Consider the following 19,119-nt stretch of genomic DNA (forward strand, 5'->3'; position numbering starts at 1 on the left):
AAACTTCCAATTTAAGATAGAAACTTGACAGCCTTTGAAAAGTCTGATGAATTTATCGCAAGAGCACAAGGGACAAGAAAAGCTGGCTAACTGGGAGCTAAATATATATATAAAAACAAGAATGTTTTGCAAAATGGAACAGTGAAAGGCAGTGCATTCAGGATGACATATGCTGCGAAGCAGCAAAGCCCTTCCCAGATGATGTCAGGGCTTGATAATCTGAAGCAGAATGTGTTGCCTTGGTGTGATGGCGTCTCGGAAAGTCACAAAGTACACTTCCAGCAACCATGCGGAGTATTGATCAACCACTGGGGTCAAAGGATGATTTATCTTGCCATCACCACAGCAGTTCACTGGTTGCCACAACTACTAGTGACAGGGAGGAGCGGTACACTGTGAGGCCTTTGGATGGCTCCACCTGTAGCTCAGGCTGTCGTTGGCACTCAGGAACTCATCTGGTTAGAAAGTAACCCAGAAACAGGAATGGCGCCTCAGGCTTTTATTCCTTTTGCCTCACATGCCAATTAAACTTTACTGCCTCTAAAAATCATCGCAGTCATAAATAATACAGGGAAAGTCAAAAGGCTATGTTAGAAAAGTCAAATTTATTTATAAAACAGATATATTAAGATTTAGAATTGTCCTTGTGCAAATAAGAGCAGAATGTTAGACAGAAAATATTAATAAATTCAATTCCAGTGTACAATTCTCATATTTACAGACATTTCAAATCCTTAAGAAAACAGTTTTTACTCCCTTCAATGGTCAAAGACAATAGAGATCATGAAACCTCACAGGACAGCGTATCATGCACCTTCGTGCATATTGTCGCCTGGCAGAATGAAATGCAAAGCTGAAGACAGAGCTTGTGCCAAAAGCTTAACCTTACAGAGTGCTTTGCTCTTTTAAAACAACCACATATATATTTAGAAGCACTGGGCACATCCACCATGCCGCAACACTACAAATGTTAAAATCAATCACCATTTGGTATTTATAAACTGAGGAGCTGCATACAAATAGAATACACTGTACATGAAACTAGGCTGATTGTATCAGGCTTGCTCATGCAGTAACCCAACGTCCTGCCAGGACTTGGTACACAAATTTTAAAAAGCAGCTCAAGCACGGCAACTCTTTGTCTGAGCTACCCTCATGTCTTTCTTGTTGCAAAATAAACAAAAACAGGAGACACAAAAGAGTCATCATGAAAAAAACAGATTTCTTTCCACAAAGTTCCCTGCTTTTTGTTCTTGTCCAGACTCCTTTCACAGCTCTGTCTCCTTTTCTCCACCGTCTGAGTCTATGTAATATTCATCGTCCGTTGTTGTGTCAGAGTTGCTGCCTGAGGATTCGTCAAAAGTGTTGAGACTGGACACAAAGCCCCTTGAGGGGCGATGCGCTCTGGAGGACTGGCTGTCTGCTTGGTGTACTGCTTCTGGTGAGCTGGGAAAGCTGGGGTTAGGAAGACTAGTAGCTTTGGACATGCGTCTGGTTACTGGTGAGAGGGGAGGCGTTGGAGGAGGGGTTGGAGGACCCTCTGTATCCCATGAAAAGTGGCAGATGTTAATGCTGGGGCTGCGAAGAAGACTTGCGTTTGAGGGAGTACTAGCACTAGACTGAGAAGGGGGCACTCCTGAGCTCCACTTTGCCAAGCACTGAGTCAATGATCGAGGAAGAGATCTGGATCGCATCTTCTCAGCATCACAAGGGAAACGTGACATGCGAGGGTCATGCTCAGGCTGGGTATAAAACTGTCCCATTTCAGCAGGTGTGACGGACCTCTGGTGCAACTCACTGCCACTACTTGCAGAAGATAGAGCGGGGTGAGAAAGATCGCCCACGCTCATAAACCTGGTTCCAGTCGAAATCCGTCCAGGCCGTGCCGGTCGACTGGAGAGGACAGAGCTTACAGAAAAGGATCTCCCTGGTTCAATGCCATACTTTAAATCCGCATACGATGACGTAAAGGGTTCATTTTCCTTTCCTGGACTTGAAGTGGGGGGACCAGTAGATGCCCGGTTCCTTCTTGAGACTCCCAGTCTGATTCCATCCACGGGCTCAAATGGAGATGAGGATTCCCTGCGCCGCTGAAGCTTTGGGCTGAAGAATACGTTGTCCTCAAACACTTCCGCAGTTGAAAATGGGGAGACAGGTGAAAGAGAGGAAAATGGTGAGAAGGGACTCCTGGGGCTGGGCGTAGACTTCCTGCTCTGAGATGGATAAGCAGCATTAGGGCTGAGGCTCCCATCAACACTGTGATCCGAACAGGAGAGGAACGGGCTTGTCGCTGTGTGCTGTCTCTCACTGTTTACACACATATCAAACTTTTCCACTGGGCCATGGACTGTCAGATGAATTTGACTTTGAGGTGCGGCACAAGAATTCAGATCCTCTCTTTTGTTGCCTTGAGCGGGATTTTCTGACCATATGGGCAACTCATTTCCTGCCTTTCTTTCTCCAACAGACAGTGCTGGTTCGAGAGTGTATCTATTGTCAGTTTGTCTTTTTGTGCCCTCTATTTTCACTGCCTTGTTTTTCAGCATCATCTCTTTCTCCTGTCTTCGCTCCTCCAGAGTTTTGGTACTGTCTGCGCTGGCATCGCTGACACTGCTTACGTCACTTGATCCACTGACAGAAGGTGTTAGGGAAGTTCGCCTCCACTTCCATGGGAAGGACGAATCCTCCTCTGTTCGCTTGGAGCTGAATTTTTGCTTCAGTTTGTTAAACATCTGGTCCACTTTGTTGTGACTCTTGGCGACCCTATCCGACTCCGACCTAGATAAACCAGAGCTTGGTGTGCTGACGCTTCTCTTTATGCCAAACCGGCTTTTCTTAGGACTTTCTTCATTCTTAACCTCAACTGAATAAAACCTACTTTTACCCAGAACACTCTCCTTTGTGCCTGTGTTACTGGTTTCATCAAGACTGTGTCTACTCTTTGTTGATCTGCCATCACCGGAGCTCTGATCAGAATGCCTGCACGACCTTTCAACTGCTTCACTACTCTGTGTTGAGCCTGGCTGTGGCTTAAACTTGGTCTCCACAGAAACCAAAGTGTTTGTGTTGTGTTGTGAAGATGTAGGTGTGGTGTTCTTTGGGGTGTCTGTAGCTGCATCTGATTTGGATTTAATTCTGTAAACAAGTGTTTCGGTTACACAGGTTGAAGAGAAGCTATGTTCCTCATCACCTAAAAGAGACTGTGAGGTGACATGAACCCTGTTGTCAAAAAGCTGTATTTGACTATTTGGCTGATATTGGATGTGGCCTTGAAGGTTATTATTGTTGACCCGGTCAGTGTCTGAAAGACTGCATACCGAGCTTTCTTGTTTTGCAGTTCCACTTTGGAAGGGCGTTAAACAAGTCTGGGATGGTCTGACAGGCGACAAAGGGGGTTTGAAAGTGGAAACAAATAGGTTAGCATCTGATGAAGTCTGTGGAGTGTGATTTAAATGAGAAGGTTGGGAAATCAGAAAAGTCTGTGGCGAGGTCTTCAGCTCTCCTTTTGTCTGCCTGGTAGACATTAGTGTAGAGTAAGGTGGGGTGCTATAGCGATGTTTATAACCACTGGGGAAATCAGGAGGGAGGGAAAGGGGAGCGGAGTAATGACACTGAACTGTGCCAGACTCCACTGACTGCGTACGTTCCTGCCTGGTTGTAAATGGGCCGTGTACTCCCTGGTCGGAGCTCATAGTATCACCAACTGTGTGCTTGTTTATGCCACGCTCCCTGGTCACTACCTGAGCACAGTCGGATGATAAGGAGCGATATTTTCCTCCTTTTCCCGGCTGTGTATTGTTAAAAGTCTTGTGGACACCCCCTTCTGGGCTACCGGACTGTGGATACGAGAAGACAGAGGGGGGACTTTGGGTGAGATTTGTGGGAGCTGAAGAGTTCCCCTGGACCTGGGGAAAATCTGGCTTCTCCACACTGACTGGCTCTGAACACTGTCCATCCACCGAGTCCTGCCATGTTACTCGCCTCTCTCTCTTTCCATGTTTTTTTGGTTCTCTTTCTAGACTGTTATAAACTATGCTTTTTAACTTGGGGGGAGAAGGTTCTGAGGTGGGACTAGCAATTACTGGAGTTGCAGGAGGCGTTAGGAGAGAAGAGGGACTCACAGGAGTTGGTGATGTCATGGTGGAAGCGACAGGAGGGCTTAGGGTGGATGGGCTACGAGGAGTGGGAGCAGAGGATGTGGTTGGAGTGGCTGATGTGTAGCTGCCTCTTGTTTTATTGAGAGTGTTTACCGAAGGAATAAGGCTGGTCACAGGTTTAGAGTTGTAAGGTTTAGGAAGGCAGACATAACTTCTTTTAAAACCAAGAGGTGAGATGTTGGATTTACTGGTAAATGTTGATGTTTGAGCTGAAGAAGAGTGAACTTTGTTGTTAGAAGAAGCTTGTTGAGACTGGAAAGAGAGTGTATTTTTGGTGTTTGAACTGGAGGAGTTGTTGTAGGTAGTTTGAGAAGAATAAGGTTGATCGCTCGGAGTGGAGGAATAACTATGGAAAAGAGGGAGTTTGCTCGACTTTTGTGTGTCCATTTTGTTTTGAGATGTAGGCGCACTGGTGGATTTAAGTGGAGAACCATTGTATTTACCGAAGCTGTCTGCGGGCAGATTTGAGGTCATGGGAGTAAATGAAGTAGATGAAGGTACATGAGCTGAGAGCAAAGTCTTTCTTTCATCATTCTTGTCTGGAACCTTGGTTTGCTTTAGTGTTGTTTGTGCTAAAACTGTGCTAACTTTAGAAGCAGGCCGATAATCAGGCATACTCTGAGGTTTTTGTGGTTGTCTATTGTCTACATTTAAGCCATGCTGCTGGATGGCAGTTCTTTCTGACTCAGGTGACCGCATCTTTAAAGAGCGGTTCATGTTACTTTTGTGAGCTAACTCCACTGTGTTGTTGTTATCACGGTTAAGCATATAACTACCCCGTCTTTTGTTGTCTGTCAGACTCGGAGAGTCCGTTTTCTCATAGTCTTTCTTGTTTGTGTTTTTCACACTGAGAGGAGAACTGCCTTCCTGAGAAACTTGTTTCCACCAGGAAGTGGATTTCAGGTTTGTTCGCCTTGGAAGACTGTGAGTTTTTAACGGAGTAGAGTGATCAAGCGGAAAATATCTATTAGGAGAAATTGAGCTCTCTGAGAATGGGATCGTGTTGTCCACATTCTCGCAATTTTGCTGCCTCTGAAATGTAGGTTCGGAAGATGTAAAACCAGTTTGGGTCATTTGAGACTGTTGGGTATAAGAATTGTCTTTCATAGTCCTGCTTGTTGGTGAAGTTAGAAATGAAAACTTCTCAGATATGTTTCTCTCTCTATGATCGGAACCAACAGGAGAGAGTGCCAGTCCGGTTTCCGTTGTCCTGTAAGAAACCGGTGAAGGAGAGAGAACAGACTTTGGTCTCTCTTGCTCATTATTATTGAGAGAACAGTTCCGAGATGAGGACTTCCCTTCAGGGAGGACAGAAATTTGACTGGAGTTTATGGTATTAGGGTTAACTCTTCTAAAAGACAGGAGAAAGCTGCTCGTTGTTGGATTTGAGCTAAGAGATGATTGTCGTCCTTGGAGGTCCATTTGGGGATGCCTTTGTTCATTAAGGTTAGGGGACAGGGGAGACCAAGACATTGGAGAAGTGGCTAAAGGGCTTATAGCACCCGAATCTAATGAAACAGTTGAAATCATGTCCTTTTTAGTGTTAAAATCCAAACTTGAAGGATCACTTTTACTTGACCAGCCCACTGTATTACTTCTGGTTCTCAGGACTCTCCTTGGAATCTTCGATCCATCCATCAACACATTCTTTACACCTTGTTGGTGATTTGGTGACGTATTTGCAACTTCTTGCAAATCCGCCTGAGCTTCTGAATATCCAGTTCCATCAAACCTTTTGGTCCGCCTTATACGACCACCCCACTGAGGAGCGAGAACTGTTACCATGGTGGAAGACAACATGGGTACAGGTTCATCCGAATGGTTGCCAAAATAAGAATGGTTTTCCAGGTGTGCTTGGTGTTGTTTTTTGTCTTTTTCAGTTCTAATTAAAGATCCGGGGCACCGTCTGGACTGTGACTCACATGGACGTCCGTACAAGTCATTATGTTCATTTGCTCTGGTGCTACTGTTAGAAAGAATGTGAGTTCTGTTCAGGTTCCTGGTTATTCCCAGATCATGGTTAACAACATTGAGGAGTTTTTCTTTCTTCTTGGTTGAAAACAGGATTGTCTCCGACGATGGACATACGCTGGTAGTTTCTATGGAGGAGCTGGATGAAGTTCCATTAACCTGTTGAGATACACAACATTACTGTTACTGACCGAATGTTCTGTATTTGCCTCTAAACAAGTTTTTTTTCTCACCATAAAATATTGTTCCCTAGACACAGTACCATGCATAAGCACAACTGCTCCTTAATCTTTGATATTTAGCCACATAACAATGACAAACCTCAATGTATTTTATTGGGATTTTAGATAATAAACAATGTGGATCTCTGCAGCCCTCCCAGAGTTACCTGTCTAGTTCACACTGCAAGATTTTTATGCAGATTCTTGTCACGGTTTCCCCCTTCCAACAATCCTAAGGAGGCCCCAATTATCGGGATGCCTCTCAAGGATTATTGCTGTTGTGTGTGGTGTATAGCTCGACAAGACATTGGGACCACTCTGATGTCAAATCTGGGGCATTCGACTTGTTGGATTGTCCTGGTCCGATATTGCAGTATGTGTGGTGTTCCCTGAAGAAAAACACAGCAGAGTCTACTGAATGCGTCGCTTAGCTAATTAGAAAGTGATGTAACTGAAACAGGGAGGGAAATCCAAAACACACAGAAGACAAAGCTGCCATGGCAGACCAGAAAATCTGGTGGACATTGTTTTTTTCTCTATTGAATATAGTCCAGAAGCTATCGGCATTACCTTTTCCCGGTTAGCCATGTTTGTTTACTCAGAACTCACATTTGGTCTCGAGAAGTTATGCAAGACGTTATACGAGAGGATAACGTGAGTGAAAATTGGTTTGTGTTGTTCCGGTCGCACAGCTGGACACCGCCCTCTGTACGACCCCACACAGGCCCCACAGGCCTGTTATACCTACGATTTTTTATCATCCTGTGGAGGTCTCAGATTTTGAAAATCGGATGATGATTTTGAAATTTTGTTGTGTGAACTAGGCATAGCAACAATTCAAATTAGAACATAGCCTTGCACTAAAACATTGGACTAGAGTGTTACTTTTGTTGACTGCTGTTTTCCTAAGAACAATCCGTCACTTCTGAAGAAACCTGATTTCACTGGATATTAATTATGGATATCAAAAATAAAGGGTGGTGATAATCACACAATTGCTGTTATGCTTTTTGCTTGTGAAAATCTGTTAAGACGTATAATTTTTCTTTCCCCTCACAATTACACAATACTATGCATTAGTCTGCTGCATAAAGTCCCAAGAAAATGCAACCTGGTGTCATTGTAACATGTCAAAATATTGAACGGACAGGGATACTTTTGCTGTCTATTTCAAGTACAACCATTACATAACTGTGTGTCTCAGTAGTTGTTTTCATAAGTCAACTTGCTCTTATCATCCTTATCTCACCAATGCAAATTCCTAAGCAGCCATGAAAAAAGCTTCCTGACTTTTACAGCAGGAAGGCTGCTATCATAATTCCTTTTTTTCCTCTCATGTGCTATCAGAATTTCTAACTAAATGCTGACTTCAGCTGGAGCGTTTTAAAAGCGTATGTTCCCATGCAACAGCTATTTTAGAGATTGAAGCCTTGTCAAACAGGTTATTTTGAAAGGCATGAGAGAGTTCCAGGGACACAAAGGCGCGCACACCACATACACACACACCCTGTGTCTCTTCCAACTGTTAAAATAAGCATCAATCTCAGATGTTTTAAAGTGTCACTCAAAGAGCCAATCACAGAAAACCGTCGCCTGGTTCTAGAGAACTGAAAGCTTTGAACTCGCCTCTCGATTAGAGCGGGAACTCTTTGAATAATGTCGGCTCAAAAAGTGTAATTTGTCGTATCACTTTCATGAGAAATTACCTTTACCTGCAAGGTGCTGTTCTTGGTCTCAGCTAACTCTGGGTCAACCAAACTGGAAACAAGGGAGAGAGAGAAAGAGAGAGAGATTTAGATGTGAAATCAATCTGATATTTTAAAAACATGAAAAAAATCCATTTTAGTAGTAGGATATAGCAAGGATAAGTAAAATCTACACAACGATGTTAACAATAATTTCTGCTGTTAGGCACACCACGTCGTTCCTCTGCTCTACTCTAATGTTTTTAAGCGCAAACATTAGAGGGATTACATGGCCAACTATTTCCACGGGAACGCTGATCAACCAGACTGTTGGCATTCCTCACTTCCTTGTTCTTCTCTAAACAGCTTTCCCAGAGTCAGATGTCCTCCGACGTTGCACCGCATCTACTCTCAGGCAAGCACTCTTCCAAGATATGAATATAAGGAGGAACAAAGGAAAGACAACAATAACACACACCCTATATTTAAGATGTCTATATAAGGGAATAACAGTCTAACATGACTGCGGGCAGATGGGAGAGGTGGTTGAAGCGAGGAAAGTCTGATCTCTGTTGACAAGCTTATTAAAGCCGCACGGCAGCGTGCAAACTTACAGAAAATAAATAATGTAGCGTCATTCTTCTTACAATGTGATTCGTATTCATACACCTAAAATATAAAGTGACTTTTTTTTTTTTGCGAGACATTAACAAAAAAAAAAAAATGCTTTTTTTTAAACTCTAGCATGAACTCTACTCTATCTGGTAGAGTTCATGCAATATCGACTCAAGAAGGAAACACAAGGAAAATAATTAGCCAATTGGAGGATGATTTGAGAAACTATATGACGCATTAACTGTAAGAATGTTATGTTATACTTCCTGAAAGACTTCCCACACTTTATTTAGGAGTTTCATTACAGCTTTTGTGAAAATACAAAAAAAATAGGCCACTTCCTTGTGCACACCACCAGTGCATCACAGATGGAGGGGAGCAAACAAGGTCCAAAGGTTCAATTACTGTTTGACCAAATGTTAGAAAAAACATGTGATTTAAATGGCGGAATGAACCTTTATTGGCAGATATTGTAAAACAAAACGGTCCGTACCTGGACCACGCCTCGAGAGTCTTCTCTAGTCCCAGCTTCGGATTGGAGAGTCTGAGTATGAGGCTGGTGACGAGGATGGAACCAGCAGCGTTCTGGATCTTGACCTCTGAATGACCCCAATGAAAGGCCTTGTCCTTTCCTAGACTGCCTGCTGATGTATTGTCCTGGTGTCCACTAATAAGAAATGAGCAAAAAAACAAAAACAAAACAACACTTGAAATCAGACTGATCCCTTACTTCAGAGTATTTTTGATGCAAATATTAACAGTGTTCACATTGCTGTCAGATTTATCTGATTGAACTGCTGGTTTTGCCTGATTATGTCACTAAGAAAGTTAATCACACTTTGGTGAGTGAAATTGAGATATGTGGAAGCCAATATGCAGAATTTGGAAGATATTCTGTAAAATATGGAATTTTTGTAAAATATGGTATTTTAGCATAGTGTATTTTCTATTACTTTTACTTCTTATTTTTTTGTCTGAAGAATGAACCTATCCGACAGGTGCATCTAAATAAAATCACAAAATTATCAACATGTTTTTATGCATTCATTTCACATAGAATGGTTTATTCCTATTCATTTTAATGATTATCATGTAAAGCTTATTAAAAATTACAATATGACGCGAGACTAGAACACGTCTACACAATGATTGGGAAGACACGATTTCATATTGCCCAGAAGACACGCAGGTTAAGACACAAAGATAGTGACTGCTCACAGAGAGCTGTATCCAAGCACAACAGAGGAATGTTGCTAGGAAGGAAAAATGTGATAGAAGAAGACACACATGCAGAGATAAGCTCAACCTTCCTATGATTGAGGGGGGAAATCCAATCAGAAAGTAGGGAGAAATTCACACAGACTGTTTCATTTTTTCATTGGACTACAAAGGTCACATTCCATCTCTTCATTGATCTTGCATAACATGAACATTTGCCTGTTAGGTGCGAGAAACAAAATAATTTGACCGTTTTTCATGCTTAAGAAATCCGAATTTAAAGAACGGATGAGATGAAAGCAGCTGAAACAAGAAATGGCTTGGTTTAAAACCGACAACTTAATAGTCCGGATCTTTGAGTGAGTATTTGAAGTAATAAAATATGATACAATGAAATTCACAGACTCAAATTCAGGACGCGTCTGTGGCCACAAAAAACATACAGGGAAATAGTAATGTGCATCACTGGTTGTAATACACAAAAAATGAAGAAAAGTTACTAATCTCCAGGAATGAAATGTCACCAGATCTTCTCTTCAAGTTATTGTTGTTTTATTGAACAAATTGCAACTGGCATAGTAGTATATTGGTACATAGTATTAATAAATAATTCACAATTATTTATTGTAGCCCATGTCATTCTATGCAATATCAACTGTGACAACACTACATGTGTAATATATTGTGCAGTTATGCTTCTAACATCTTACTTATAAATTAAATGTTATCTGCAGAGCCAACGAATGGGCTTAAATTTTCCCTGGAGGGACCCTTTGCTTCACTCAAAGGAAACTTAAGGCCACTTCAAAAAGAATCAATGGTTATTGGTGTTTCTGAAGGAGAAATGAGAGCAAAGAAAGACCCGTTAGTGTACGTTTGTTCAAAATGGCAGCAATCAGCAAGGCAACTCGAAAATGGCCACGCAACGAAGGAATGCCAACAGGAATTAAGGATGGTATTCCTTATAAGCTTTGGCGCGGTTGGGGCTGTGCCAGAAAGTAAACACGTCTGCAAGGGTTTCTTTGTTCCACATATGTGAAGTAATTTAAAATATTTTTGACAAATCCAAGTCTCACTGTGAGGGCACACTGAAGTTATTGACATGCACCCTGTTGTGTATCGGTTTCACAGTAGCTCTTAACATTAGCGATAAAGGGATCGGTGCAGTCAGCCACTCCGCTACGATCGTTCAAGAAATTCCTCAAATATTGATTCAGGCCGTCCCTTGTTAAACATGGATTCCTCTACAAGACCCTTCTGTATATTTACCCGAGATCCTACCAGAAAATATTAAGGATGAAATTGTTCAATATTTTTAAACGTGCAACTTCAGAGAGTATGACGAGTTTATTTATGAGCTGAACTAAACTGCACGGCTATTAAATTGCAACCCTAGAAAAGAACCAAACCAGAGCTTGAGCAAATCCCTCACTATAACTAAAGAGTACAATTTGTGAGTTGTGGTTTCACAGTCAACCACAACTGTGACGGAGGCAGAAAGGTGGACAGCCGCACCTCCAGGAAATAGCAAAGAATATCGCTGCGGTATTTCCCCTGCAGTCCTCATCAATTATTACTATAAATTCCAGCTGTTAAAAATCATTAACGTCGCCGGTACAAAAAACCCGGCTTGAGTAACCAACAATCATGGACTGGATAGTGTCTGAGGAAATGTTGAGAAAACACAAAGGTCATCCTGGAATGATGGGTTCATTTTTTCCACTTTGACGATACAGCAACACAAAAAAACACAGCAACTAGTTTTCTTGTGTCAATGGAGGGTTTCATAAAATAAACATAAAACTTCAGAAGAAAAAGAAGTCACAAACTTTGTGATACAACACAATTTTTGCTGCTACGTTTTCCCCGTTGATGGAAAACGTGCTTAATTGTATTTCTAGTATTTATCTGAGGCATTTTAAAAAGACCCATTTCACTGTATTGGAGCTGAAATGATGTAGTAGGAGTTTTTTTCCTGTTAGTTTGTGACTGGACCATGTAAATGTTTAAAAGTTTAAGAAGTATCTTAAAACAGGGGGAAAAAATCAATAATTTACCAATTATAAAAAATTAATCCTGACTCACTAGTGGATCATTGACCCTCTGTGTGTTTCTGCAGTGATTTAATTACTGCAGGATGGAACCGGTCTGAAGGTAAGGCCAAAGGAGAGTTTAACAACTCCTCTTGCCTTTATCGCTCTGAAAGCGCAAGTCCGATTTGCTGGGTTTATGTAACAAGTCAACACTTTCTCCTCCTGCCAGCGGACCGAGTGAAGACGCCCACTCGCGGAGTCACTAAAACTTGCATATGTGCAATCCGCTGCTGCAACCCACGGCTGGTGTGTCAAACCAATGCAGCAAGGATCAACTCTTGAGTAAACACAGCAAATGTAATGTCAGGAATTGTCTCTAAAAAGGCATTCACTTCCACTTTTTATGAAAATGTACAGCTAGGAAGCTGAATTTTTTTTCATACATGTGACGTAGGGCTAGCAATAAAACAAAAACGATCTCCACTGCGATAGACACACGACCCAGAATAGCGGAAAATATGTCCAGTGGAATTTTGATAATTTCATTGATCCAGAACCGCACAGCATTCTGGGGGATGTAGGCAGAAGAAAGACTTTAGCCACTCAACCTTTCACGGCCAGCTAAGAAAGCTAAGTTGTTGGCGTCAACTAATTCACTCACTCTTTAGTTACCTAGCAACAACCTGATGAGTAACATGTGCAGAAGCAGTTTCATGTTGCCCCCAACAAACTCGGGTGTACATCAGTCCTAAAAAGTCTTCGCTTGAGGAGGACAAACACACATTTTTAAGACAGCAGACGCGTACTTGGTGACACCAACTCGCACAGGAAACTGCTCAGAAGGGAAAAAGTATTCATATCGAACTGCTTAGTATACAACACCGAGTTGATAACGTTGGGAGTCAATGCAACCAGTGGCATGACGGCTACTGCGAGCAGCACTGACAGTTGTTCGGTGGCTGCCTTAGTGAAAACAAAATGGGGATAGGTGCCCAGCTAGCTTATCAAACTTGCTATAGGGTCCATTCAGACTGTGGGAAATGAAGGAATTTGTCACAAGAAATGTAGGCCATTAGTATGTTTCTCAACCATCAGGTTATACTGTGAAGTTCACAGAATACACAGTATGCCTGAGCAATATGTGTAGTCACATACAAAGTATGTGGGAGCAGTTTCAGATTTAGCCACCCTGCGTCGTAACGGCTTAAAAATAAAAAAAAGATCGGGGTGGAGAAAATGAGTAAAACAGCTCAAGAGGAAATTGTGGATAAAAGAGAAAAAGTCAGTTTGGCAGCATTTTGGATAGTTAAAAAAACAAAACAAAAAAAACTAATCAATAATTATCAATATCAACTGATATGAATATCATATGTTTTTCAGCAATAGCCTAACCCTACTGTAACCTTTTTTAATTTTTCCTAAAGTGTATACAGAGCTCAATCCCACCTTGCCCTCAGGGGTGATTTACTGGCATCACCCGAGAATATCATGCATTAAAGCCTGCTGGAACAAGACATGAGAGAGAGAGAGAGACGCAGAGAGAAAGGTGAAGAAGAAGGAGCAGGGGAAAGACAGCCTCATGTTTTCAGAATGTTCCACGGATAACACACCTTGAGCGTCTTACGCCTCATTTTCCTTAAGGCGTCTGAAGAGCTGTTCTCGCATGACAGAGATACTAATGCTTTTAAATCCTTTGAAGAGGAAAAAGCCTCGTCTGCCATTGTGGATCAGATCGATCAGAGTCACACAAACTAATTAGCTCTCCTTCTTAAGTAAGAGTGTGACTCAGGCATCCTTAGTTTAGAGGTCACTAAAGGTTGCCAAGTTTGCTTATCGGGCGGGGCAGATAATTATTAGCTCATTCCTGGGACTGTAGCCGCCTCAAGCAAGGCGCCCTTCCCTACTAATTGGTCCCTGGATGGAACTACATAAGAGCACAATGTGGGGTGTGTTAACTTTCTCTGGTAGTGGGCTTAATTGCTTTGTATTTCCAATAAGTGCTCCTTCATCGCAGCACTTAGACAACTCAGTGCAGCAACTGCTCATCATTAGGTTCTTCCTTCTTCAAATGTGCATCTGACATCAAAGTATTAAAGGTAACAGGAGGTTCAGAGGCTCCCCACTGAAATGATGATGAGATCAAGGGGTCCCAATGCTCATCAGTCATTCATTGTGATTGGCCTCGATTATGCCATCTTTCTGACCTTTTCCTACAGCTGTGGAGACTAAAGGGCCGAGAGGGATTCAAGTCCCAACAGTGGAGAGTTGTCAAGGTTGGGCCAGAATAATTAGCTGAAACAGAGGCTGTATAGTGATGTGTGTGTTGTTTTAGCAGCTAATAAAGCTGATGTGGTTTGTGGGAAGAGAGGCAATTATAGGTTTGTTCCTCTTTGATCGTTGTCAGAATCATGTTTTGGCAAATTTAGATGAGAAACTTTCTTTTTGCTGTACCCAGCTTTCTTTCAAACCTGAATGTCATGTTCTCTAACTTTCAAATCTGAAGAGACAAATGGGTCTAGGTGTCAAGTCATATTGATGGCCTAGGGGAACAGGAAGCAATTAAAATGTAATTAAATGTACCTAGACATCCTTACTTATGTTTATGCATTAGAAAGATGCTTTTATCTAAAAAAATGTGGTTAAGTTCTGTCAGAGGTAATAGTGTAGAAACAAGGTGCAAGAATAAAGGGAAATGGAGGAAGAGTGAAATAAAGGTAGGTGATTATCTCTAAAGGATTGGGTCTTCAAGAGTTTCTCGAAGAGAGACAAGGTTTTGGTAGATATTGTAAAACGGCACATGAAAAGAGTCTGGATTGTCTTGAGGGTGGTATTTTTGGCACTACTAGCCAAAAATACTTTGACAACCAAAGCGACTAAGTCGCGGTGAGCGCATTCAAGTAGATGGGTTTCATTAAGCTTTAGTAAGCTAACATCAGTGACTTGAATTTGTTCCGACCGGCTAAGGGTAGCCAGTGGGACGCAATGAACAGAGATGTGACATGTGTGTCTTTTAGGCTAACTGAAGACCAGACACATCCGGAGCATTTGAAGAGGTTTCACAGCATAGGCTGGGAGACAAATTAGCAAAACATTGCAGTAGTCAAGGCAGGAAATTACCATAGACCTTAGCACCAGGAGCTGGGTAGTGTATTGGGTTAGGTACGGTCTGATTTTACTACTGTTTATCAATTAGAAGAAGCAGAATTGAATAATGGAGGCAACATGTTCTTTAAAAGTCAGTTAATTGGTCATGACCTAAGTTTCTAGCTACCTTTGATGGACCAAAATATGGCTACTCAGTTTAAATGCAGATATTGTGTTGCATGGTTGGTTGGAATATAACCAGAAAATATAATTTTTTTTAAAAAATATTTTCCATTCTTCCCGACTTATTCATAACAGGACACAGACAAAAATAAATTGCCAAATTTTCAAGACTGCTTACAAACCATGTACTTTATATCATATCTTTCTATATTTGTCAATGCAAACACTAATAAAATGGCTTTTGTTGGTTTTGCATAATTTTGAATATTCTGTTATTGTAAATTAACATTGACAATGTTTTTTTTATTATTATTCTTAAGAATACCTTTTGCAAAATGTTGCCTTTTTACCAAATAACTTATAGAAAAAAAAGGAAAATAATTCAGCACTGCCTTAATTTTGACTATTAATTGTTTAACTATCAACTATTTAACTATAACCGCAGATGTCCCTAGCTTTAGAGTAGAGAAAAACTTACAGGTATTAGTCACATTTAACCTGCTGATGACAGCAGAACAAAATAAAAAAAAAACTTCAGCCTTTATTTGACAGCTGATATGTAAAGACAGCTATCATGACTAGAATCTTGATCTCTCTGTGTTTTGATGCTCTGTAAGCCGATGAGTAACCGAGAGGCTTATTTTGGTTGCAGCATTATGTGCCTAATAGATGTTGCTGTTTTCCTTTTTTTTTTTTTTTTCCCACATGAGGTCAGCTTCGCTGTGGGTGTGTGCGCAAGCTGCCAGTTAGCACTTACATAACTGAAAGGACTAAAAAAGTGTGGGTGTGTGCGCTCGGCTCTGACGAGCATATGCAATGGATCAACTCCTGCAAATGATTTACTCCTTAAAATCCCGGTTAAGTCTCGGCCTAATGAGCTTCCACCTAATGGGTTTGTGATACATCTGCACGAGTGTCAACAAAACACTGGCCAGGACAAAGTGAGACTTGTCCCAGTGCTGCCACACCTTCATCGCATATTAAATTTAAAGAAATACTGTTTGCTTTGCTGGTACACCCTGGGCTGGTTCAGAAGGAATTAGCAGGAGGACAAGGAAAGCTCGATCTCCAACATGCACAGACAGTAACTGTGTGTGTATATATGGCCGAACTGCAGAGATCAGTGAGCAAGTACCAGCTCGTCATTTAAAACGCTAACAACTGTGCCCTGAAGTAGCACAACCTGATGCCGGCGCTTTGTAGGTGCAATAAAATACCTGCACAGAGGCATGCAGCTACACATGCAGTATGGGGGTCTGAAATTGCCAAAAGTCAATAAAAGCACAAGAAGATAAATCATTACTTAAATGTATCTATATTTGATTAAAGATGAAAAATAAATGCGCACACAATAATTTGTTAAATATGTAGTTACATAAACATGATGGGGAGAAAAAGGTCTAGATTTCCCAGCACATAATTATTTTACTATTTATTTAATTGTTTAATGATGCTGGGTGAGGGACATTATACATTTATATAATAGGTCAGTCTTTTCCATTAAAGTCACTGCTCTAATCAATGTTATTTAAAATTAAAAAAATTTAAAGGCTAAAAAAAAATCATATGTTAGAATGTATCTGGTGAAAAAAGCAACAACTTCAGTAATTTCCCCATGCAAAGCAATACAGAAAGCATGAGCTAATCAAATATCTGAATAAATGCTGAACTAGTTGTATGATTTTAACAAAAATCGGCGTACTGATTTTTGACTTGTTTTATTAATGACTTTTCTAAATTTAAAATAACTAAACATTGATGTTTTAGACAAACATTTTATATATTCATGGACAAATCTGATATTTTTAAGGTTTAATTTTAAGAATTATACGAATAACTACAAATTATTATTACACTTTTGGGCACTTTGGGAAGCCCATAGTTATCACACAGAGCCAAATCGGGAAGGTAATTTATTTTTATGGATGCGAGCTGTCAAGTAAAATAGGCTAGAAACTTAAATGGGTCATATTCTATTAGATAACCCATAAACCGACCAAAATAAATTAGGAAAATAGCTTTGTAACAGTTAAACACACACGTAGTTTTAAAGGAATGTTTCCATAGTATGGCGTTATAAAAATCAATATATTATACAACTTATGAAATGTTAAATGACAGGATTATTCCATAGCCGAATTCACCCAAATGAAGTCCTGAATCAATCGCAGCTTTAATTTGTACGACACGACTCAGACGTTTTCCAGATAATCCTTACATTTCTAAAACCGCAGTTTTTTTAAGCGAAGTTTGGCGCGCGTTCGTCTCCCTCCGTAATAACCCGTCTCGAATCGCTGCGAAAAAGCCACGCAGAAGCTTAACAAGTGCGCAGAATCGTGTAAGAACACCACGAGAAGCGAAGCCATTACACAGTTTTCACAAAGAGTCTGGTAAAAGTGAGTTTTAAAGTGATTTTCAGCTACCTTGCAGTTGGAGTCCATGCAGTCCGAGCTGTGGCGCACTGAGGCGTCGTTGTCTCTCCTCCTCCTACTCCTGCAACTCTGGGCTCCAGCTCTGCTGCGTCACTTGTTGACATCCTATTTTAACCGGTTCAGTGGGACCTTGGCATTCAAGATGGGAGTGCACAGCATCTTAAAAATGCACAGAGGAATTCGGTGGGAACTTACAGCGAACACAGACGCCACGGAGACATAACCTCAGGTTAAAGTGCAACACCTCCGGTGACTGACAGGTGACCACAGCGGAGACACAGATGGCCCCGTCCCTTTACTGCAGGTTGCTTCCTTGGTCGTTTCCTTCCCCGACCACTTCTTCGTGTCTCAGTATTATTCCCTCTTACCACAACATCCAGTCACTTTGCAATAGTAAGGACAACACTGCAGATATTGAAGCAGATATTTCGAATGTTTTGGCTAAAGATCCCTGCTTGTTGTTGATACAACTGTGTCAATGTTTTATTGTGAAGAAATTGCACATAAATCCACCAGCTGGCACCAGGGATGAGGGAACTTTGCTACCACGAAAGATTTAAAATCTCACCATTGCAAGCTGTACAGCTTTTTTTTTTCTTTCTTTTTTTTTTTGGTTTTGTATTTTCTTTAGCCACAGTTATAATTACAGATTAATTAGCTAATGCTGATTCATTTTCTGCTTGTCTGGACCTGGAGAAAAGTTCATTTACACTTTGTCTATTTGTAATTATAGTCTTTTTTGTAACGCTGGCTCATACTTGACAGTTCAGTTTCTGGGTAAAAGCCTGAGAAATTGTTGAAATTCAATTGAAAACACATTTTTTCATTAATATATCGTAATGTGTCACTGGACATTTCTTCAGAGTGATATTACTCATCCCTATTTGAGCTTTTTCTTTTGGAAACTTTTTATTAAAACTATAAAACTCTAAGCCACTCCCCTGAATTGATCATTTACAGGATTTTTCTTTTTAAAAAAAGGGAGAACAGTGAATATCATCTTTAAACATTTTCACCTCGTGTGATTTCATGAACTTGTTAGAAATGCTAATGAGCTCATTGAAAAAAAATTAAATGATTAAAATTATAGTTATTTTAAAAAATAAGTTAAAATAACAGTGCTTGTCTAGCAAAAGACATTCTGACATATTACATTTAACATTACAATTTTTTCCACTGCTCAACCTCTTATGTTAAATGCAGAATGCAAAAATGTCAACAACAACAACAACAACAAAAAAGAGCATGTTTTCGACAACATAAACAAAGAGGCCAGTGTTGTCATGGTTGCTTTAACAGGAGGTAAATCTGCTTTTCTCATAAATCTGATGCATAACTCTGCTGCCATAAATGGAAACATACCTCACTTATTCTTTACGCAGCCCTTTTCTGTTTTGGTCTGTTTTTTGCGTGTAGCTTCCACACCCTCCATCACCACCTGCTCAAAGGCTTGACGGCTCTGGGCTGAGCTTTGCAGAGAAAACAGCACCCTCTTCCTGTTCTGACTTACTGTTCTTTTC

At 40.8% G+C, this 19,119-nt stretch overlaps 1 protein-coding gene across 1 annotated transcript; it reads right to left on the reverse strand.

Annotated features, from left to right (window-relative positions):
• Positions 1-484: 484 nt before the first annotated feature.
• On the reverse strand, positions 485-17,815 carry LOC114136526 (mucin-5AC). Its single transcript, XM_028004558.1, has 4 exons — positions 17,591-17,815; positions 9,143-9,316; positions 8,062-8,107; positions 485-6,287 (listed from the first exon to the last, which is right to left on the reverse strand). The coding sequence occupies exons 1-4, from the start codon at positions 17,701-17,703 to the stop codon at positions 1,269-1,271; spliced, it is 5,352 nt and encodes a 1,783-aa protein (XP_027860359.1). The 5' UTR covers positions 17,704-17,815; the 3' UTR covers positions 485-1,268.
• Positions 17,816-19,119: the final 1,304 nt, after the last annotated feature.

Source organism: Xiphophorus couchianus, chromosome 21, assembly GCF_001444195.1.
Source record: "Xiphophorus couchianus chromosome 21, X_couchianus-1.0, whole genome shotgun sequence".
NCBI classification, from domain to species: Eukaryota; Metazoa; Chordata; class Actinopteri; order Cyprinodontiformes; family Poeciliidae; genus Xiphophorus; species Xiphophorus couchianus.